Consider the following 24,881-nt stretch of genomic DNA (forward strand, 5'->3'; position numbering starts at 1 on the left):
TTGTCACATGGGGCTTTAAAGCAAGTGAAACAAGCAATCCTTATTATTTTTTTTTTTTTTTGGAGACAGAATCTCGCTCTTGTTGCCCAGCCTGGAGTGCAATGGTGCAATCTTGGCTTACTGCAACCTCTGACTCCCGGGTTCAAGAGATTCTCCTGCCTTAGCCTCCTATTCATTATGAAGAATATTTGATTATTCAGTTCCTGTAGGGTAAAGATATTACCCCCGATCATATTATTGATTATTGAATAGCTGAGATTACAGGTGCCTGCCACCATGACAGGCTAATTTTTTCTATTTTTTAGTAGAGACAGGGTTTCACCATGTTGGCCAGACTCCAGGCTGGTCTTGAACTCTTGACCTCAGGTGATCTACCCACCTTGGCCGCCCAAAGTGCTGGGATTACAGGCATTAGCCACCGCACCTGGCCACAGTCCTTTTTTAACTATGAAATATATTTTTATCTGAAGGTTCATGTTTATACCCAACTAAGGAATGATGTTGCCCCATATCTCAGTTAAAGAAATAACCTGCTCAGATACTTTAAACTGTTCTTTTGACTTTTGAAAATAAATTTTCTTGAAGTTACTGTACTTGTTTTGGTTAGTTAACATTATTCAAGTATAATAATAATTATACTTTAGTATATTTATATACTTACAAAGATAATAAATTATCCTTGTAAGATTTTGCTATGTACTACCTGGAGTTCAATGTATCAGATTTCAAATTTATATACATTTTTATGTATATGGTACAGAAAAAAAGGTGATCCATAAGAAATCAGAAAATAGCTCATATGCTAATAGCTAATGTTGTCCTCTAAAAAAACTTTTTTTTTTTTTTTGCATTTTTAAGAGGGGGATCTACTGTGACACTTTACTAAGTATAATTAATTATTGAATGGAGTTTGGCATAAGGCAGGGCCATTTCAGATCCCATTAAAGGAATGACATGTACCACAGAACCACAGAAGTAAGGTCACATTTGTAATAAATCATTATAGCTCTGCTAGGAGAAGACCCGGTTGTATTAGGTAATTAATGGATTTGCTCTTAAAATACATGTCCCAGAAGATATAGGTAAGTCTTGGGGGGTCATATTAAACATTATACCAATTTATCTTAAATTTCTAAGACAGTTTTGCTACTTCACACGATCCTTCTGTTACCAAAATGGTAAGTTTCCAACTCCAAGACTTGGCTTTCATAGTTCCTACACCAGGGGAAATGCCTTCCTTTGCTAACTATGCAACTGGGTTAGTTAATGTAAGTCTGACTACCCTGTTGGCAATGCTAAAATAGACAAAAAATACAGAATTTTATTTGTATTTGTAAACATTTGATTTCCGGCTTGAAATTTTCAGTTTTCATGGGCACATCATGGAAACAGAAATCTGTGTTTAGTTTGGGCATCTACTCATTGTAGTGACAAATATTTTAGAAGCCAATAGGAGATTCCACACATTGTTGTGAACCTGTGGCTGAGGTTGGTAATGGCTGAGTGACATGGGGACATACCACAAAGGAAGAGGTAGCAAAAGGCTGCAGAGATAAGGACATGCTCATTGCTTAGCTAGTGGCCTGCACCCTTAAAACAGGTGTCCCAGACTGGGTGCAGTGGCTCATGCCTGTAATCCCAACACTTTGGGAAGCTGAGGCGGGTGGATCACCTGAGGTCAGGAGTTCGAGAGCAGCCTGGCCAACATGGTGAAACCTCGGCTCTACTAAATATACAAAAATTAGCCAGGCATGGTGTTGGGTGCCCATAATCCCAGCTACTCAGGAGGCTGAGGCAGGAGAATCACTTGAATCCGGGAGGCAGAAGTTGCAGTGAGCTGAGATTGTGCCACTGCACTCCAGCCTGGGCGACAGAGTGAGACTCTGTCTCAGAAAAACAAAAACAAAAAACAAACAAAAACAATACAAAACAAAAAAGCAAAAAACAAAACAAAAAAACAAGTGTCCCAGAATATATAGGTACGTTTTCTAACACAGGTCCTCTTGAATGGTGTGTTCCACTTAAGTAGAAGATGACAAAAACATTTGTCATGAGAATATAGACTCACATTTTAAACCTGTTTGAGCAGGAAAAGGAAGCAATGTTACAGATGTAATGCTGGATGTGACTGCAGAAAGGATGACTCCCTTATTAATCATCCTGAGTGAGCTAACTCTTTGTAGTTCTTCTTCTCCACCTGTTCCCCTCATCACCCCATTCTTCTATTGCCTACACCCAGGCCTACACTGGATGCTGACATAGACTTACATGGTACAGTCCAAGGGAAAGAGTCTCCCATTTTTTTCAATGTCTCATCTTGCTTATCTTCATTCCAAGGATCTCTCCACTTTTTATACAGTAAGAGATGAGAGTTTGGAAAAGTGTTGGGAATAAGATAATGAATTATAAGTTTTTAAATTGTTCTTCCTATTTTGGGGAAGGAGTAGGCTAGGTGGCGCTTTTTTTTTTTTCTTCAGAGTAGATGTGGCCAGACATGGTGACTCATGCCTGTAATCCCAGCACTTTGGGAGGCCGAGGCGGGTGGATCACTTGAAGTCAGGAGTTCAAGACCAGCCTGGCCAACACAGTGAAACCTCGTCTCTACTAAAAATACAAAAACCAGCCAGGCTTGGTGGCATCCACCTGTAGTCCCAGCTACTCCAGAGGTGGAGGCAAGGAAAATCGGGAGGCAGAGGTTGCAGTGAGCCGAGATCACACCATTGCACTCCAGCCTGGGTGACAGAACGAGACTCTGTCTCAAAAAAAAAAAAGAAAAAGAAAAAAGAAAAGGAAAGAAAAAAAGAATGGATTTGAACGCAGTCATCAATAGCCTCTATTTCAGGAGATGTTACAGTTTATTATGTTATAGGGGTTGTATAATAGAATTTCAAGCTATGTAAACTCCAAGCACATTTGGAAGAATGAAGAAATGGAGGAAGGGTAAAGTATGAGTGCAAGCATTCCAGGTTTTTTGAAAACGCTATAATCTTTGTACAGGGCTAGTACAAAGTGCTATTTAACTGTAAGGGTTTTTTGTGATTTACAGCCAGTTTTCACATGTCTCATTTCAACCTTGGTTTTACAGGTAGGCATGTGATGGTGCTTGTCCCAGGACTGTAGATCCATAGCTGAGGTTCCTGTCGGGTAAAGATATTACCCGCGATCATATTATAGTCTGTAAGTGGGAGAGCTATGCCTGGAGCTCAAGTCTTATGATTCCTGATCCAGGGCACTTTCTACAACATGATTTTGAAATACAAAAGCCTATAATATGTAACTAAAGCAGGTCACTCACCCCTTGTAACAGGCTCTAGTAATGGTACTGCCACCAAATGGCTGTGTGATATTGGGCAAAGACTTACCTTGTTTGGAATCTCAGTTTCCCCCTAGAAAAATAAGGGTGGAGATTAAGCACAGGCTGGTGATCCCAAAGCCTCCATACTGCCCGAAACTGTGGCTCTAAGATCCAGTGGAATTCTGGGTCACAGGACTCTAGGGAGCTTTTCAAACCCAAATGTCTGTCATTCCTTGATGGTAGGCAGCAGATTATGGAAGTGGGTGACACAGCAAATATCAAAACACCTAAAGCAGCTTGCAAGAGTTGTTTCTGCCTAGTGGTCTTTATAGCTAATAGTAAATAGTTAATTTTTTTTTTTTTTTTTTTTTTTTTGAGATGGAGTCTTGCTTCATCACCCAGGCTACAGTGCAGTGGTGTAATCTCAGCTCACTGCAAACTCTGCCTCCCGAGTTCGAGCAATTCTGTCTCAGCCTCCCAAGTAGCTGGGACTACAGGTGCATGCCACCACACCCAGATAATTTTTGTATTTTTAGTAGAGATGGGGTTTCACTGTATTGGGCAGGCTGGTCTGGAACTCTTGACCTCAGGTGATCCACCTGCCTCAGCCTCGCAAAGTGCTGGGATTACAGGCGTGAGCCATCGTGCCCAGTCTAAATAGTTAATATATTCAGGCCAAAGACTTAAAAACAAAACAAAAACAAAGCCACTTTTAAGGAGAAAGGTTGTAAAGTTTGCCAGATAGATAGAGGTCTTTTTTTTTTTAACTACAAAAGTTCAGGAATGAATTACTCTTTAACAAACGACTGTAGATATACATGAAAATTGGAAGGACGTATTATGCATATGATAATCAATTTAAAGACAACACTTAAAATTATATTGTTGCCACTCTCGAAATGTGATAATAGAACAGCTAATGGTTTAAAAAGCAGAGTACAGAAGTTCCCAAACTTATGGCACCTTAATATCACAGAAATTTTTTTACAGCACGCCTAGGCCACAAAAAATACTTGTGTTTTGATTATTAAATTGTAAGGTCTACACAACCTAATAGTAATAGGACTTGTGTTGTCCAACAGATGTTGATGTTTTTCCCTTGCAAACTTAAAAGAGCCTACAGTGCCTCTGTGAATAGTATTGCCTGGTTAGAGTTGAATTTCAGATAAATAGTTCTTTTCATTTTAATTATTTTTCTTTTCTTTCTTTCTTTCTTTTTTTTTTTTTTTTTAAATTTTGAGACAAGGTCTCATTCTGTTGCCCTGGCTGGAGTGCAATGGCATGATCATGGCTCACTGCAACCTTGACCTCCCTGGGCTCAGGTGATCCTCCCACCTCAGCCTCCCAAGTAGCTACCTGGGACTACAGGTGCTTACCATCATGCCCTGCTAATTTTTGTGCTTTTTGTAGAGATGTGGTTTTGCCATGTTGCCCAGGCTGGTCTTGAACTCCTGGGCTCAAGTGATCCACCCTCCCAAAGTGCTAGGATGACAGGCATGAGCCACTGCACCTGGCCCCTGTGTTAAGTATTTCTTAACGGTTACATAGGACATAAACTAAAAATTATGAACTGCTTATCTGAAGTTCAAGTTTAGGTGCCCTGCACTTTTAGTTGCTAAATCCTGCAGCTGTGCCCATGCATTCACTGGTGCTCCCCAACTTGCCTTGCACAGAGTTTGGAAACCAGTCCTATAACTCTAGGCCAATTTTTTAATGTGAAATTTGATTCACTTTAAATTAATAAATCATATACAGGTATTTAAAAAATTGTTTTAAATATAATGAAAATTATTAAAATATTTTTTAACTTGTGATTAGAGATATTTAGATTACGAAGAGTGGGGTTTATGCTAACTAATGACAGTCTGGCCATGCATGTGGAGCACTGAGCTATAAATTGTGGCTTCCGCAATTCTCCTGATATCACTTGAACAAAACCTAAGTGTCAGACGAGAGCTTCTGGTATCTTCCATGGGACTTCATTCAACAACTGGAGCAAATGAAGTGAGATTGATTTTTTTAATTTGTCCAATTTTGTTGTCTCATAAACATAATTATAATCATTTGTTAGAATTAGAATTTCTTCAGTTTAACAACAGAAATAGGTATTCATTACGAAAAGCACATCTGGAGGCCTTCCTCATCGTGGTGCCAATCTAACCATTAAATTGTGACATTTTTCTTTTAGGAAGCTCTGTAGATATGCTGTATACTTTTGCAAATTGCTCAGGACTGGACTTGATCTTTGGCCTAAATGCATTATTAAGAACAGCAGATTTGCAGTGGAACAGTTCGAATGCTCAGTTGCTCCTGGACTACTGCTCTTCCAAGAGGTATAACATGTCTTGGGAACTAGGCAATGGTAAGTACCCTAGGGAACAATTCATTAATAAGGAGATTCCCCACTAGCATTATTTCTTATGACACTCTTTTTAATATTAGCAAATAGACTTCTGCCTGGGCACATTCTTGCAAGTGCTCAACAATGCAACTTTTGGAAGTACATATGGCAGAAAACTCCTACTGTATCTATTCCAGAACCTATTATTGCCAATCCCAGTTTATGTTACATTTGAGGTGAGAACCAGCTGGAGTCAGCAACCTTCCCAGCTCCTAAATTCCCTTGAGATTTTCAGAATCACTTAACCCTATTTTGCTTGGCAGACTGGACTCAGCAAAACTGGGAAGTCAGCAGTTTGTTTTATCCATCCCTTCTTTCCTCAGTTTCTCAAACGTGTCAGCTAATCTCAGTAACCCCATTGCAACCTTCGTTTCTGGACCCAGTGGTCTACAACCTGCCCATATAGAATCCTACGTGGGTCAAGCTCCTGATTGTCTTCACTCTTTTTTTGTAAAGAACTTGTAAATTTTAACTATAAGTCTTCATGATTCGCCACATGTATTCAAAACATAGAGTGCTTTTTCCACATATCAGCCAATGGAAATGAGGATTAAATGGGAGATGAAATGTAGTAATAGGGTAAGCACATGTCTTCCTGCTCAAACTTTTTTTTTTTTTTTTTTCTCCCAGACAAGATCTGGCTCTGTTACCCAGACTGGAGTGCAGTGGTGTGTTCATAGCTCACTGTAATCTCCAACTCCTGGGCTCATGCAGTCTCTCACACCTCAGTCCCTGATTAGCTAGGACTACACTATGCCTAGCCAATTTTTTTTTCTTTTGTCTAGTTGTGTTGCCCAGGCTGGTCTCAATCTCCTGGCCTCAAGTAATCCTCCTGCCTCAGACTCCTAAAGTGCTGGGATTATAGGCATTAGCCACTGTGCCCTGTCTCAAACCTTTTTTATCCAAAGTAAATGAAGTTATTAGATATGGAATACAGGCTAGTTCCCAGATATCCATATCCATTGGTTTATCACCCTCATTATTAACTTCAAATTGTTTAATAGCCCCTCATATCTCCGTTATACAGTTAAAATTTTTGTGTTGTTTTTCTGGAGTATCTTATTTATAACTATGAGTTTTACTTTACTTATTTATTTTATTTTTTGAGACAGAGCCTTGCTCTGTCACTCAGGCTAGAGTACAGTTGCATGATCATGGCTCACTACGGCCTCGACCTTCTGGGCTCAAGTGATCCTCTCCCTCGGCCTCCCAAGCTGGATGTACAGGGTGCACCACCACATCCAGCTAATTTTTTTTCCTTCCACGGAACAGGATTTTTTACTATGTTACCCAGACTGGTCTCAAACTCCTGGCCTCAGGGGATCCTCCCATCTCAGCTTCCCAAAATGCTGGGATTACGGGCATAAGCCGTAACGCCAGACCTGGTTTTACTTTTCTTGACTGAATTACAAGTTTTTGTAATTTGGAAAATGTTTTGTTGCTTTTATATACTGCTGTATGTTTGCTTTTTAATACATTTCTCGATATATATTTTGAGAATTGCTATCTTTCAGAACCTAACAGTTTCCTTAAGAAGGCTGATATTTTCATCAATGGGTCACAGTTAGGAGAAGATTTTATTCAATTGCATAAACTTCTAAGAAAGTCAACCTTCAAAAATGCAAAACTCTATGGTCCTGACGTTGGTCAGCCTCGAAGAAAGACTGCTGAGATGCTGAAGAGGTAGGAACTAGAGGATGCAGAATCACTTTACTTTTCTTCTTTTTTCTTTTGAGACAGAGTCTTGCTCTGTCACCCAGACTGGAGTGCAGTGGTACAATCATGGCTCATGACCTCCCAGGCTCAAGCAATCCTCCCATCTCAGTCCCACAAATAGCTGGGATTACAGGTGCACGCCACCACACCTGGCTACTTTGAAAAAAATTTTTTGTAGAGATGGGGTCTCCCTATGTTGCCCAGGCTGGTCTCTTGAATTCCTGTGCTCAAGCTATCCTCCCACCTCAGCCTCCCAGAGTGCCAGGATTACAGGCATGAGCCACCACACCCAGCCACCACTTTTCTTAAAAAAAAAAAATCCGATAGACAATCCTCAATAGTCCACATGTTATTAAACAATTTGCTGCCTGCATACATGATTTACCAAAAGAGGAAATTTTGACAGGTTCAGAATATCAAGGGATCTGAAGCAAATAGCACCTATGATAAAATTTGCTATCAAAATTAGGAAGTTTGTGTTTACCTCATCCTAAAGCAGTAACCAGCCCATTTCTAGGGAATAAAACTCTCATGAGTATATTGTGCATATATATGTATTATCATATGATGACTGAGTGATACTAAAATTTTTTTTTCTAGCTTCCTGAAGGCTGGTGGAGAAGTGATTGATTCAGTTACATGGCATCAGTAAGTATGTCTCCTATTCTTAATACTAGGAAAGTAAGGCTAGCTTTATTTATTATCTAGTATTCAAAAAGTTAGTTCCATTTAACTGCCAATTGACTGCAGTTCAAATAGGAAACAAATAGTGTCTCAAGTAGCACTGTGCTCCAATTTTAATATTAATAAAATGAAAATTTAAAGCTATTTTAAATAATATAGTAATTTCTATAAAGATCACTTTATACAGAAGAACAGTGCCAATTAACCCATGGAACATATAAGTAGCTAACACCAATTGCTTGCCAAAGAACCAGTAATCCAGGAGTACATGTACTTGCCACTGTGTTTTTTCAAGACAGAGTAACTGATTTCTAGTTTACTTGCATAGAATGGATTCCTCCTCATAACCCCCTTCCATCTGGGTCTTTCCCTACTAGAACTTCTACCTTTTTTAGTAACAGGTGAGTGGGAGAGGTAAGAAGAAGAATAAGGTCAGCAATTAGCTTAAAAGCAGAAAATAAAGTTTGTTATTTTTTTCTGAATATTTTCTGTATAATTTAGCTACTATTTGAATGGACGAACTGCTACTGAAGAAGATTTTCTAAATCCTGATGTATTGGACATTTTTATTTCATCTGTGCAAAAAGTTTTCCAGGTAATAGTCTTTTTAACATTTTTAATGTAAAACCAGAATCCTTATTTTATAGGCTAGCTAGTTCTAAATTCTATAGGTATGTATATTTACATGTTTTTCTAATTTTAGAGAACAAGTATTATGACTTATCCACTGTTAGTTTCCCCCTTAGCATTGGGTCTTACCCCATGTGTGTGATTAGAAACTTGAAATATTTCCAATAGCCTTTAGTAGAATTAACTCTCATAGATGATAAGAATGGGTTGGTTCACTTCATATTCCTTCCACAGCCTACTATTTCAATAAAAGAAAATTTCCCATTAAATGACTGTGGACATATTTTATAACCATATAGGATGGGTAGGTCTAGGAATACAAAGTTTTGAATGTTGTTAATCTTCAACACCACAGTTGAAGCCACAGGTCAGCTTTTTTGCAATTACCATGAATACTTTTCTGTTCTATAGGTGGTTGAGAGCACCAGGCCTGGCAAGAAGGTCTGGTTAGGAGAAACAAGCTCTGCATATGGAGGCGGAGCGCCCTTGCTATCCGACACCTTTGCAGCTGGCTTTATGTGAGTGAAGCAGCGCTGGCCTTAGGGGTCAGAGTGCAGCTCTTCTCCATCCTTCTATTCCACTGAAATAGCTCCCCAGCCAAAAAGCAGATCAAAGACAGTTTCAGTGACTGAGCCCCAAAATTCATGCCAGATTTTGCAAGAAAATGATTTACTAAAGCTTGATGGACATCTTTGACAAGGGTCCTAAATTAATCACTATAAGGATAAATTGTTTTAGAAATTTTGTCCTTTAATTATGGCCCATAAATATGTCAAGTAGTCCTTCCTCTAAAGAAGTACATTGTAAAATAATGCATATAGCCGGATATGGTATTTTCCTGTAATCCCAACACTTTGGGAGGCCAAGGTGGGAGAACTGCTTGAGCCCAGGAGTTTGAGGCTGCAGTGAGTTATGATGGTGCCACTGCATTCTAGCCTGGGCAAAAGAGTGAGACCCTGTCTTTTTTTTTTTTCCCTCTGTCACCCAGGTTGGAGGGCAGTGTCACGATCTCACCTCACTGCAACCTCTGCCTCTCGGGTTCAAGCAATTCTCCTGCCTCAGCATCCTGAGTAGCTGGGACTACAGAATTATCACCGCACTGGGCTAATTTTTATATTTTTAGTAGAAACGGGATTTTGCCATGTTGCCCAGGCTGATCTGAAACCCCTGAGCTCAAGTGATCTGCCCACCTCAGCCTTCCAAAGTGCTGGGATTACAGACATGAGCCACCACGCCTGGCCACACCCTGTCTCTTAAAAAAAAAATGCAAGTTAGAGCATATTACAGCTTTGTCTCTCAGGAGGATACTTAGTGTAGGTAGCTATAATTCATAGATTCCCAAGAAGTTTAAGCCTAAAATATGAGGTCCCACCAGAGGAGCTATCATTGAATTTAAAGATTTATTAAATCATCTCATTATCCAACACGACAAACTTGATTGCTTTAAAATACTGGTTTAGTTACATTTAGTAACTCTGTTAGTGCTTTTAATCTATAGTGCTATATCCTCACATTGAGATTTGTTTCTCGGCTGGGCGAGGTGGCTCATGTCTGTAATCCCAGCACTTTGGGAGGTCGAGGTGGGCGGATCACAAGGTCAGGAGTTCGAGACCATCCTGGCTAACATGGTGAAACCCCGTCTCTACTAAAAATACAAAAAATTAGCCAGGCGTGGCGGCGTGCACCTGTAGTCCCAGCTACTCAGAAGGCTGAGGCAGGAGAATGGTGTGAACCCGGTGAGCCAAGATTGTGCCACTGCACTCCAGCCTGGGAGACAGAGCGAGACTCTGTCCCAAAAAAAAAAAAAAAAAAAAAAAAAAGAAAGCGAGATTTGTTTCTGTTTTCTCTTCCATCTTCATTCTTTTTTCTCTCATCCTCATTCTTATAAGCCTAGAATAAACCGCAAATCCTTTATGCCCATGGAAGCATGAGGAATAAAGAATGGAGATGTTTTTTTTGCCATTAACTAAAGATCTGGGGTGTCGGGGAGAGGGGGATAGAGAAGGAGCAGTGGAAAGAGGTGCCCATAATAGCTTAGGTGCAATTCTGCTTATTTTACATTTTACCCTTGCTGACGGCAACTTTTTCATCAGCCCTCACACATTGTTTGTGCAGGGACCTCATAGGACCAGGAGTTGTCTATAGGGGTGGGAATTTGTCTACTTTGCTTTGTGGAAGTTGTCTCACCCTGAAAGGGATACCTCTAGCACGGTAACAGTCTTCTCAGATTTGTTATCGTATGGAAAGATGTAAAGGGAGGGATTCTGCTGCTGCTGCTGCTGCTGCTGCTGCATGCAGTTGCCATTTCATTTAAATGACTTATTTATAATTGATGACACTTTTCTGGCTTCCTGATAATTCCTCCCTCAAAGATGAATAAATCAGAACCAGACATGATGGCACACACCTGTGGTCCTGTAACCGCCCAACGGATTCACCTTGCCTGCTGTCTAAATAGAGCCGATTATCAAGACAGGAATTGCCATGGAGAAAGAGTAATTTATGCAGAGCCAGCTGTGCAGGAGACCGGAGTTTTACTATTACTCAAATCAGTCTCCCCGAACATTTGAGGATCAGAGTTTTTAAGGATAATTTGGCGGGTAGGGGCTTAGGAAGTGGAGAGTGCTGATTGGTCAGGTTGACGATAGACTCATAGGGAGTGGAAGTGAGGTTTTCTTGCTGTCTTCTGTTCCTGGATGGGATGGCAGAACTGGTTGGGCCAGATTACCAGTCTGGGTGGTCTCAACTGATCCATCCAGTTCAGGGTCTGCGAGATATTTCAAGTGCTGATCTTAGGTTTTTACAACAGTGATGTTATCCCCAGGAACAATTTGGGAAGGTTCACACTCTTGGAGCCACCGTAATCTCTAATGTTGTAGCTAATTTGTTAGTCCTGCAAAGGTAGACTGGTCCCCAGGCAAGAAGGGGGTCTTTTCAGAAAAGGGCTATTATCAATTTTGTTTCAGAGTCAAACCATGAACTGAATTTCTTCCCAAAGTTAGTTCAGCCTACACCCAGGAATGAACAAGGACAGCTGAAAGGTCAGAAGCAAGATGGAGTCAATTAGGTCTGATCTCTTTCACTGTCAGAATTTCCTCAGTTATAATTTCTGCAAAGGCGGTTTCAGTCTCAGCTACTTGGGAGGCTGAGACAGGAGGATCACTGGAGCCCAGGAGTTTGAGGTTGCAGAGAGCTATGATCACGCCACTGCACTCCAGCCTGGGCAACAGAGTGAGACCCTGTCTCTAAATAAATAAATAAATAAATAAATAAAATCAAGATGGTGTGCAATTAGAATTGAGCAATTTTGTTTCCAAACCTGAAGAAAGCTTGGTCTCGCTCTGTCCCAGGTGGCTGGATAAATTGGGCCTGTCAGCCCGAATGGGAATAGAAGTGGTGATGAGGCAAGTATTCTTTGGAGCTGGAAACTACCATTTAGTGGATGAAAACTTCGATCCTTTACCTGTAAGTGACCATTATTTTCCTAATTCTAGTAGAGCAGATTAAAATCAACTCAGGACCCCTGGTGTTAACCTCCTATGAATAGTCAATCCTCTCAGTAACTAGCCAAATCATGAGATGATGAATTAGAAGGAGCCTTAGATATCAACCAATCTAATATTTTTTGTGTGTGTTTGAAGAGAAGAAATCAAGAGCTAGGAATAACTTTTTAAATGTAAGCCATTTGCGGTATAGTGTGGATTTTGTTTAAAAGGGGATAATTTGAAATTTTATGACTCATTATATAAGATAAAACAAGTTGGATTTTTAAATATTTTACAAAGTAAATCAAAGTTATAATTGCCTACAGTAATGCAAAGCTTCAAAACATTTTTGTTATGAAATTGTGATTTATTTAACCTTAAAATGAGCCAGTACCATGTATTTGCTTAAAAATCTCATGCTAAGAATTTACTATTTTGTTAATATTCTTCAAGATATTTATGAATAAAGTCTCATGTCTAATCCTTCCTCCAACCCCATCTGGTGCTAAATCAGGAAATGTTTCTTCCCAAAAAGCCTTGTGGAAGACCTGTATGTCTAAATATATGTCAGGGATAATACAGATGTAGCCCTGAGAAGCATGACCTTGATTTTTATAGTCTAAAATGTCATTTGCAGATATCTATTTTCTAAGAATAATTCCTAAAATAATTATTTGAATGTTGTAGGAAAGCTAAGAAATTTTGCAGAAAGCCTATGTGAAAATATAAGCTAGGCTTTTGTGGTTTGTGGATAGACTTCCCAACAAAATTGCTTTTTATCTATAGTGGCCCAAGCTTGTGGAACATATTACTCATCCTTTTTAAGAAAATTCTTCGAAAAGTGACCTTGCAAAAATGGAATTTATCTTTCCCCAAGTATATTCTGTCATCTATAGAGTTAAACTAAGCATAGTAATTTCACTAGACAAACATTCAAAATCTACTCCTCACCTTTTTATCTCATCCAAATTTTCCCAGGGCCCAGACATAAACCTTTGCCTTACAAACTCTTTGTATGTGCACTAAATATGCTTCTCCTTCAAGGTTCTCAATCAGATAGAAAAAGGTACAAGAGTAAATGGTACCCTTGACACTTGTACATCCAAGGGGATTAGGCTTAAACTCACTCTACATGTCTGTGAATTTATTTTATTTGCATGACAGTCCTGTGAGGTGGCAAGGCAGGTATCTTGGATCCATTTTTTAGATAAGGAAGTTTAAATTAAGAAGAGGTTACCTGATTTACAGGAAGCCACACTGTAGTCCTACGTTACTCTTAAAACTCCCATTCAAATCTTGCCTCTGAGGCCCGCATACTTTCTACCCTACCAGTCATTGACCCATGCGTATGTCTCCTTTGAAAACATTGATTCCACTCTTGTCTCCAGTGAAAAAGTGGAATTTAAGCAGAGAAACGAAAGCCATTTGTCTTGTTAAATCTACTTTCCCTTTACTTTCAAGAAGGAAAGTTGGGGTACATGTTGAATGATGATTTATGTATTTATTTATTTATTATTTTTAAAATTGAGACAAGGTCTCACTGTATTATGCAGGCTGGTCTTGAACTCCTGGGCTCAAGTGATCCTCCCACCTCAGCCTCCCAGTGTTGGGATTACAGGCATGAACCATTGTGCCTGCCACCGATCCGTGGTTTTTTAAGAAAAACTTTTACTATAGAAAATTTTAATCATATACAAAATACAGAGGAAAGTATATGAACCCATTTTAGGAGACTAGAATATGCCACCCCAAAATATGCCACTTTGGCATAAGGATTATTTTGAGCTGAAGGCAACTGGGAAGAAACACATAGAAGAAAAGTTCTGTGTCCTCTTCCATTTGCTTAAAAGCAGGACATAAAATTTAAAAGTCCCCCTCCTTCCCTTTCTACCAGGAAAAACAAGAGTTAATCACTGAAGATAACTTCAGACCCTTATCAGTCTAAAGATGGCACTAGAAGAAACTATATTACATACTCATTTATTTTCCTTCCCACAACTTGCCACCCCTAGAGACTCAAAATCCTTTTCCTTTGTCATGTCTCTTGTCCAAAAATGTATTGTTCTTTCTTAAAGATGCTATATAAGCTGGAGTTCTAAGCCACCTTTTTGAAAATTACTTGTTCTGTATATATATACATACAGAAAATATATTTTCTGTATATATATATGCACATACACACGTATATATATATAATATATATACATATATTTCTCCATTTATATATACATGTATATATAAAATACACATGTTAATACACTTATGTTTGTTTTTCTCCTGTTTTCTGTCTTGTTACAGAGATCCATCCCAACTAAGAACTAACAGTAGAAGGAAAATTATATTTTCCTCCTGCATACTTTGATCTTGTTTGATCCATAATCCTTCCCACTTTTCACCTCCTACCTATTAGATTACTTTGAAGCAAATTTCAGATATATTACTTTATCTATATATATTTCAGTATGTGCTAGGTGTGGTGGTTCACACCTGTAATCCCAACATTTTGGGAAGCTGAGGCAGGAGGATCACTTGAGCCCAGGAATTCAAGACCAGCTTTGGCAACAAAGTGAGACCCCCTCGTCTCTATGAGAAATCAAAAAGTTATCTGGGCATGGTGGCACATGCCTGTGGTCCCAGCTACATGAGAGGCTGAGGCAGGAGGATCGCTTGAGCCCAGGAGGTTGAGGCTGCAGTGAGCTGCGTTCACACCACTGCACTCCAGCCTGGGTGACGGGGTGAGACCTTGTCTCAAAAAAAAAAAAATATATATATATATATATTTTTTAGTATGTATCATTTTTGTAAAAACACACTATTTTATCATACTTTAAATATTAACAATAATTCCTTAGTATCACCAAATATTTTGTCAGTGTCTTATATTTTCCTTATTATCTAAAATATTGTTGATAGTTTTTTCAAATCAGAATCCAAACAAGGTTCATATATTGCATTTGGTTGATTTGTCTCTTAAGTTTGTTCATCTTTAAGTTCTTCCTCCCTTTCTTTCATCTCTTGTAATTTATTAATGTGAAAAAACAGGTAATTTGTTCTATAGTATTTCCTACATTCTGAAGTTTGCTAAATTTATTCGTGTGATATCATTTAGCATGTTCCTCTGTCCCCTATGTTTCCTGTAAACTAGTAGTTATACCTAGAAGCTTGAGTTTATTCAGGTTGTTTTTTTGTTTGTTTGTATGTTGCAAGAATGCTTTATTATGTGCTTCTGGAAGCACATAATGTCTGGTTGTGTCTGGTTTTGATCTTGATAGCTAGTGATGACCATTGCCTAATCCATTACTTCATTGGGGTGGGGGAATAAGGTTTTAAATGAATTTTTTTTTCTTTTATTTTGAGACAGTGTCTCATTTAGTTTCCCAGGCTGGAGTGCAGTGGCGCAATTATGGCTAACTGCAGCCTCGACCCCCTGGGCTCAGGTGATCTTCCCACCTCAGCCTCCTGAGTACCTGGAACTACAGGTGCACACCACCATACCTGGCTAATTTTTTGTATTTTTTGTAGAGAAGGGGTTTCATCATGTTTCCCAGACTGATCTTGAACTCCTGGGTTCAAGCAATCTACCCACTTCAGCCTCCCAAAATTCTGGGATTACACTTTGGCCACTGTGTCTGGCCTAAATGAAATTATTTGTCTCTTAGACAAAAGTTTTACTTTAAAAATTTGTCTTTGTGAGTGTGTACGTGTGTGTGTGTGTGTGTGTGTGTCTAAAAGTTTGGCTTTGAGCTTTGCTTTGAATTTTCAGATGAACGATAACCAAGGATACCTAAACTCTGATCATTCTTGACAGATATGCCCTAGAGGATATGGCCTTTTGAATTGTGTCCTCCAGTGCTAAACAGCAGCAAGCAAGATACTGCTGTCAGATTCATGGTGGTCACATGTGAGGAAAAAAAAGATGAATCCTATTTAAATGCTCCCAGGATAACAGTGATACTATTTGTAGGATAACTATTTGCTTGCCACTGGTTTTCTTAAATAAGGAAGTAAGTAAAGATCTATTTTTGTCTCCAACCACCACAACAAGGATTATTGGCTATCTCTTCTGTTCAAGAAATTGGTGGGCACCAAAGTGTTAATGGCAAGTGTGAAAGGCCCAAAGAGAAGGAACCTTCGAGTATACCTTCATTGCACAAACACTGACAAGTAAGTATGAGACACACCCTTTACCAATCATCAAGTTTTAGTGGGTAAGTACGTAACTTTACTCAAACACCCTGTTGCATGTATCTATACATCGCGTAAGTGTAGGCGGTTGCAGTTTAGTAAAGTTTTATACAACGATTTTATTTTATTTTATTTTTAAAAGAAAAATGATACTTTTATTGTTGTTGTTTTTTGTCACCCAGGCTGGAGTGCAGTAGTGCAATGTCAGCTCACTGCAACTTCTGCCTCCCAGGTTCAAGTGATTCTTGAAGAGGAGAACAATAATAACAACAATATTATTTTCAAAAGTTGTGACCGCAGTTTCTGGAGTTGAGAAGACATAGAGATTTTTGTAGCCTCATACTCTTGCTTTAGGTAGCAAAAAATGTTCCTAAATCTCAGGAATATTCTCTAGATAGGTTTCAATCTATCATTCCTGATAAGACGATACTGAAATACTAATTCTAACCAAAAAAGACCATCTACCATTTCCAATTATTGGTGACTGGGAACTCTGTGGATAGTGAGGACCCCAGTGGGAAGTAGCAAGGGGAATGGTTTGAATGGATAAATTCATAAGAAACGTCAGTAGATTTAATGTTCTTATTTGTTTCAGTCTTTTTATAAGGTTAGGAAAAGCCCCTGTTTTATTGTTTATAATGTGAATTCACATGAACACATAAAATTTGCCTTTTACCTTCCTATGTCTGTAAATGGATAGTCTGGCTGGCTTCCTAGCAACCTAGCTGGCAGAGCTGTGAGGATCTCAGCGTGCTCTAGCCCAGACATTGGTAGCATGAAGGGCAATGTTTTTAATCATGTTTTCAAAATAGGACCACACTAGTGGTCTAATATGATCATAAAAGAAGGATACTAAGAGTGCCCACTGTCATTATGGATCCTAATACTTAGGATGCATTATGGATTGTCATTATGGATACTAATACTTAGGATTCCATTTGTAATTGAGTTTTAATTGCTTAAATTAATAAATATTTTTACTGAGTTAACCTCTTTGCTTTTAGTCCAATGTATAAAGAAGGAGATTTAACTCTGTATGCCATAAACCTCTATAATGTCACCAAGTACTTGCGGTTACCCTATCCTTTTTTTGACAAGCAAGTGGATAAATACCTTCTAAGACCTTTGGGACCTCATGGATTACTTTCCAAGTAAGTAATTTTCCTTGTTCATTCCAAACTTTCAATAAATTTATTGGTGTTTATCAGAACAGAGAGTTTGGACAGGGAGCAAAAGACAAAGTCAGCTATTTCAAGTTCTAATAATTCTTCATATTCAGGAAATTTATGTATGAATACTTACTAATATGAGTATAACTCACCCTAAGAGTCTAAAGCAAAAGGATGTGAACACAAACTAGCAGTTATCTTAGAGAATAAGTTTGCATTTCAAAATAACTTGACATATCAAGATCCACTCAACGCATTTAAATTATTTACTCTAAAAAGACATAATTCTTGGTAACACATTCACTAAAGCAAAATATACCTGTATATAATTGCTGTTAAAGGTATGTGGGTTGGTATAAAACGTCATACCATGTGAGATCAGTGTGATTCTTTTATAGCATTAATTTTTATTGGTTAGAGTAAGAAAAAGAATAGCTACAATGTACTTCTTAAGTAGATTCTCATATATTTTGGTTTCAAAAACCAATTATTGACTACATCTTATAAAAGCCTGTATTCAATGGAGTGCCAAAAATGACAATGAGTCTTGAAGATTTAGACATATAAATATTTTGAGGTTTCTGTTCAATGTATGTTGGAAGGAGTTCCTTTCTCATGACTACTCTCATATTGGAACATAAAAAGAGTTTACAGGCTTGGAGCAGTGGCTCACGCCTGTAATCCCAACACTTTGGGAAGCTGAGGCGGGCAGATCGCTTCAGCCCAGGAGTTCGAGACCAGCCTGGGCAATATGGTGAAACTCTCTCTACAAAAAAATACCAGAATTAGCCAGGCATGGTGGCGCGTGCCTGTAGTCCCAGCTACTTGGGAAGCTGAGGTGGGAGGATTGCTTGAGCCCAGGGGGTCATGGCTGCAGTGAGCTGTGATGGTGCCTCTGTCACCCAGGCTGGGTGACAGAGTGAGACCCTGTCTCAAAAATAAATAAATAAATATGAAGAGTTTACAAAATTCTCACCATCTCCTCCCATCTTTGCAAATGCCACATAAGTGATGTTTTCCAGGACTATTAGCCTCAGAACTTGAGGCAGTACAGTAAGCTTGCTTTCTTCAAAGTCCTATCCCCCACAGACAAACATTATTAACACTGGGTACTGCTCTTTTATTTTTTTCCCTTCTATGCTTTATTTTACTATAACTATAATCATATAACACATAATAGGAAAAAGGCAGGGTTGGGGGAGAGATCCGGAAGTCTTCCCAAGAGCCTTTCCAACATAGCCTCTGTAGAGACTTTTTTCTTTTTTTCTTTTTTTTTGAGACAGAGTCTCACTGTCGCCCAGGCTAGAATGCAATGGTGTGATCTAGGCTCACTGCAACCTCTGCCTCCCAGGTTCAAGCGATTCTCTCACCTCAGCCAGGATCCTTAGTACTTGGGATTACAGGCGCGCATCACCACGCCTGGCTAATTTTTGTATTTTTAGTAGAGATGAGGTTTCACCATATGGGCCAGGCTGGTCTTGAACTCCTGACCTCAGGTGATCCACCTGCCTTGGCCTCCCAAAGTGCTGGGATTACAGGCATGAGCCACCATTTCCTGGCCCCTTCGTAGACATTTTTAATGGGCCGTATGTTTTATAAAATACTACCATGATTTAGTTAACCATTTTCCTACTGTTTAAATATTTTCTTCCCCTTGTTGTAAATAATGCATTTTTGGGTAACAGATACTTTTTTCAATTTAGGTTCTGACCCTTTTTGAAATGGTTTTTTTTTTTTTTTTTTTTTTTTTTTTTTTTTTAGCATATTTGTGTTTACTGCTGATAAAAAATAATTTTCTGAAGTAATTGAATAACAGTTGTAGAGTTGGAAGCATCATAAGAGATCATTTTAGTCCAACTACCCATGGAAAGCCCTTCAGGGTGACTATTCTGTCTGGCAAGGATAAAGTGAGCCTCTCGGTGCCTTCACTTGCTGCTCTTAGTTCTGTTCTCTAGAGGAGAGGTTGGAAACTATACCTCATTCTTGTGGACAAGTTAGTTTGGAGGATTCCCCCCTCCCCTTTTTCTGGTAGGGGAGATTGGCATGCACTTTGTGTTTTGTTTTTAGTTAATTGTCAGCATCGAAAAATTGACAGCTATTAAAATATCTGAATCTCCAGCTTTTCTTTAAAAATGGATACTATGGCAACTCTGGGCTTGCTTTCCCGACTAGCTGGAGTTGAATGGGGATTGTATACTTTAGACAGGTCATTCAGCTTTGCAGCTGTCTGCAGTCTCTTCCTGACCCTATTATCTCACATCTGTCCTACTGTTCTTGCACCTATCACTTTCTTGGCCTTTGTGTCATTTGAGTTTGCCACCCCTAATTTGGAGCAATGCTGAATACCTCATTTTCTCTGGAATAATTCCCAAGTGTTTGAAGGAAAATTGGATTGTCTTCACTTTAGGCTAACTATGACCAATTTCTCCAATGACTCTTCTTTTTGCTGTATTTAGTAGACTCTATTACTTTTTTTTTTTTTTTTTTTTTGAGGTGGAGTCTCGCTCTGTTGCCCAGGCTGGAGTGCAGTGGAGAGATCATGGCTCACTGCAACATCTGCCTCCTAGTTCAAGAGATTCTCCTGCCTCAGCCTGCCGAGTAGCTGGGATTACAGGCACCCACCACCACACCTGGCTAATTTTTGTATTTTTCAAAGAGATGGGGTTTCACTATGTTGGCCAGGCTGGTCTCGAACTCCTGAACTCAAGTGATCCGCCCACCTCGGCCTCCCAAAGTGCGGGGATTACCTCTGTGAGCCACCATGCCCTGCCCCTATTACATTCTGATCACACATTTCATGTTTTATAATTGGAAAACTGGTGAAATTATAGACAATGTTTTATTCCCCTAAATTCTCTTTGATGAGTATATATTACTTATACTCTTCTTGTCTTTAAAATTTTGCAAAAAAGTATCCTAGATAAGTTTATGAGTGCACAGTCTGTATGCATGCTCGTATTAACAACCTCAGAGAGTTAAACAGCAGTCACCTTTAAAAATCATTACTATCATTATTATTATTTTTGAGGCAGGGGTATCATTCTGTCTCCCAGGCTGGAGTGTAGTGGTGCCATCACAGCTCACTGCAGCCACCACTGCCTGGGCTCAAGTGGGCCTTCCTCCTCAGCCTTCCAAGTATCTGAGACCACAGGCTTATGCTACCATACCTGGCTAATTTTTTAATTTTTTGTAGAGACAAGGTCTCATTATGTTGCCCAGGCTGGTCTCAAACTCCTAAGCTTAAGTGATCTTTCTCGGCCTCCCAAAGTGCTGGGATTACAGGCATGAATAACTGCACCCAGCCCTAAAAATTATTAGAGTTCTGCATAGTAAGTATTTAATAAATATTTAAATGAACTTTTTTTTAAAAAAATAGAGACGAGGTCTCACTATATTGCCCAAGCTAGTCTTGAACTCCTGGACTCATGCAATCCTGCTGCCTTAGCCTCCCAAAGTGCTGGGATTACAGGCATGACCCACCTTATCTGGACTGAATGAACATACTTTTAACATAAAGGCAGTATTTTATATTTATCTCATAAATTTTGCCCAGCATCCCCACTTCTGCTGAATCTGTTGCTTGCTAATCACTTCTAGCTTCATTTCATCTGAAATTTGACAAACATCTTCTATTTCTTTGTCATCATGTTATTGACTTCAGAATATAAAATAAGACACTATACCCAAATTAAACCCCATCCTCATTGCCCAGCCTGATGTGAAAATAATCAGCATACATTAAGCTTACCCTTGATAGATGTGTAACATCTTTTAGATAAATGTACAGCTGATTAAACAATATAGCCTAATGGTATAATATCTTGCCCATCTACCTCGTCTTATCCACAGCAGGATTAATTCGCAATGACCAGATTTACCTTTAAACTTTGTAGCAAAATATCCTCTCCAAGAGCGTATCTAAAACTTTTGTGTGTACTCTTGCAAAGTTCTTAATTTCATGCAGAACAGGCTCTTAACACTGTCAGTTGGAGATATTTTCAAGACCTGTTTTTGTTTGTGGTTTCCTGATGATGGTCATGGCATTTCCTCCTTCTCCCCATCTAAAAATTGAGGTGATACAGGCTTTTAAACAAAACCAACTCATGTAGACTGAGTACAACTGCAGTGCAGGCATGTTAGCCTCTGCCACAATCATGCACATGCTACTGATATGTCTTAAGTTACAGAACCCAGGACTGAGCATCTCATTAGGTCAAAATGGAAACCAGTTTTTCTGCTCACTGATGCTTAATGAGGACAGGGTGTGAGAGATTTTTTTAGGTGAAAAAATATATATAATAATGCTACATGGAAAAATATCTAACATTAGAGAATTAAGTAAATCATATACTCACACCATGGAATCCTGTGCAGACATTAAAATTAGGTAGTGGATGAATGTTTAATAGTGTGAGAAAAAGGATGTGCTGGGGCAGGGGGAAGAATCAAGTTTTAAGAAAATACAGTATACCCATACTTAAGTTAAAAAAAAAAAAGGTGTGTACAGTGATGTGTTGCTTAATGATGGGGATACCTTCTGAGAAATGTGTCGATAGGTGATTTCATCCTTGTGTGAACATCATAGAGTGAACTTACACAAACCTAGACGGTCTAGCCTACTATGCATCCAGGCTATATGACTAGCCTGTGGCTCCTAGGCTACAAACCTGTAAAGCATGCTACTGTAGTGAATATACAAGTTACCATTGGGTTAAGTAGTTGTGTATCTAAACATATCTAAACATAGAAAACTAATGTGTTGTGCTACAATATTACAATGGCTATGATATTGCTAGGCAATAGGAATTATAATTTTATAATTTGATGGGAGCACGCTCATATATGCGGTCCGTAGTGGACCAAAACATCCTTATGTGGCATATGACTGTATACATGTACATTAAAAAATAGATGAAAGAATGGATATACATCAAAATGTTTAAAATGGTTATGGTGACTTAGGTTACTTTTTGTATATTTATCTGAGTAATAATAATGATGATAGATAATACTTTTATAGTGTTTACTATATAAAGGACACTGTTGTCAGTGTTCTACATACATTACATGTATTACATAAATGATATAAATATAACTCTGACAGTAACTAATCTTATACATTCTCCGTTGTTTTTTTGGTTCTTTTTTTTTTTTTTTTTTTTTGAGGCAGAATCTCACCCTACCGCCCAGGCTGGAGCGCAGTGGTGCAATCTCAGCTCACTGCAACCTCCGCCTCCCGGGTTCAAACAATTCTCATGTCTCAGCCTCCTGAGTAGCTGGGACTACAGGTGCACACCACCCACCACCATGCCCAGCTAATTTTTGTAGTTTTGGGTAGAGATGGAGTTTTGCCATGTTGGCCAGGCTGATCTTGGATTCCTGGCCTCAAGCGATCTGCCTGTCTCAGCCTCCCAAAGTGCTGGGATTACAGGTGTAAGCCACCATGCTCAGCCTAATCTTACAAGTTTTCAATATTTAAAGAGGGCTAACTTGGTTCACAATATAAAACATATTTGAGGAAAAGGGATATAAGCATCTTATTTAGAATAATGAAAATATCAATAGATCTACAGCTGACTAAAACTTTTCTTCATAAGCTCTTGTCCATATTTTTTTGCTTCTGTGAATATGCATTAATTTGATTTAAATAATAATAAGTGTGTATAAGAAATAACATTTTTCCTTAATTTTTAAAAACATTCAACAGTTTTTAATTTGAATTCCAATAGTGAAATACATAGGAAATATAAAATGTTCTGTAGTTTAGCCAAATTGTTTTTGGTTCACCACAGTATTCTACCAAAATTTCTTAATAATAGTAAGAAAATGAATGCATTACCTCTGGCGGGGAGAGGGGAGTTAGACAGTTTATGGGCGTAGTTACAAGTGAGAAATTTCATTGGCTACCATTTATGCTAAATTCATAGAAACTGCATTCTATTCTACATATCTATTTGCTTTATATGGAAATAGTTTCAATTATTGGCCATTAAATAAAATAGCCACCATTCCAGAAGGTGTGTCATGTTTATCCTTTTAATACCGCCATCATATTGCCTAGTATAGATTGTGTGTGTTCCATTTTCTGTAATGGGCCAGACAGTAAGTATTTCTGGCTTTGGGGTCCATATGGTCTCTATCATAACTACTCAAAAGATTATCTAGTCAAATGCCTAACTGATACAGTGTTGAAATACAAGTTTTATAATATAGGCTGCCACACACACACACAAAAGTTTATTTGGTCTAATAAAGATTTCATGACTTTTGTAGGGGATAGGTGGGGCTTGCGCCACTTTGTTAACTCGGTGTATCTTTCCCCTTTGCAGAGCTGTCCAACTCAATGGTCAAACTCTAAAGATGGTGGATGATCAAACCTTACCACCTTTAATGGAAAAACCTCTCCGGCCAGGAAGTTCACTGGGCTTGCCAGCTTTCTCATATAGTTTTTTTGTGATAAGAAATGCCAAAGTTGCTGCTTGCGTCTGAAAATAAAATATACTAGTCCTGACACTGAATTTTTCAAGTGTACTAAGAGTAAAGCAACTCAAGTTATAGGAAAGGAAGCAGATACCTTACAAAGCAACTAGTGGGTGCTTGAGAGACACTGGGACACTCTCAGTGCTAGATTTAGCACAGTATTTTGATCTCTCTAGGTAGAACACTGCTAATAATAATAGCTAATAATACCTTGTTCCAAATACTGCTTAGCATTTTGCATGTTTTACTTTTATGTAAAGTTTTGTTTTATTTTTTATTTATTTATTTATTTTGAGACAGAGTCTCTCTCTGTCACCCAGGCTAGAGTGCTGTGGTGCAATCTTGGCTCACTGCAACTTCAAGCAATTCTCCTGCTTCAGCCTCCTGAGTAGCCAGGATAATAGGAATGTGCCATCACACCCAGTTACTTTCTGTATTTTTTGTAGAGATGGAGTTTTGCCATATTGGCCAAGCTGGTCTCCAACTCCTGTTCTCAACTGATCCACCCACCTCAGCCTCTCAAAGTGCTGGGATTGCAGGCGTGAGCCACCACACCCAGCAGTGTTTTATTTTTGAGACAGGCCCTCACTCTGTTGCCCAGGCTGGAGTGCAGTGGTGCAATCTTAGTTCACTGCAGCCTTTTAACTCCTGGGCACAAGTCATCCGCCTGCTTAGCCTCACAAGTGGCTAGGACCACAGACACATGCCGTCACACTTAGCTATTTTTTAAAATTTTTTTGTAGAGATGGGGTCTCGCTATGTTACCCAAGCTGGTCCTGAACTCCTGGACTCAATTGATCCTCCCACCTTGGCCTTCCAGGTGCTGGGATTTCTTT

The 24,881-nt window shown here is 38.9% G+C and overlaps 1 protein-coding gene across 1 annotated transcript in view; it reads left to right on the forward strand.

Annotated features, from left to right (window-relative positions):
- Positions 1-24,078, forward strand: part of HPSE (heparanase) — a 40,584-nt gene extending 16,506 nt beyond the window's left edge. Inside the window, exons 4-12 of the mRNA XM_005554906.5 lie at positions 5,484-5,657; positions 7,211-7,379; positions 8,013-8,060; positions 8,598-8,691; positions 9,138-9,244; positions 12,077-12,191; positions 16,257-16,375; positions 17,401-17,547; positions 23,895-24,078. Of these exons, the coding sequence (XP_005554963.1) occupies positions 5,484-5,657; positions 7,211-7,379; positions 8,013-8,060; positions 8,598-8,691; positions 9,138-9,244; positions 12,077-12,191; positions 16,257-16,375; positions 17,401-17,547; positions 23,895-24,054 (1,133 nt within the window). The 3' untranslated portion in view covers positions 24,055-24,078. The remainder of the gene's footprint in view (positions 1-5,483; positions 5,658-7,210; positions 7,380-8,012; positions 8,061-8,597; positions 8,692-9,137; positions 9,245-12,076; positions 12,192-16,256; positions 16,376-17,400; positions 17,548-23,894) is intronic.
- Positions 24,079-24,881: the final 803 nt, after the last annotated feature.

The sequence above is a fragment of the Macaca fascicularis genome, chromosome 5 (genome assembly GCF_037993035.2).
Source record: "Macaca fascicularis isolate 582-1 chromosome 5, T2T-MFA8v1.1".
NCBI classification, from domain to species: Eukaryota; Metazoa; Chordata; class Mammalia; order Primates; family Cercopithecidae; genus Macaca; species Macaca fascicularis.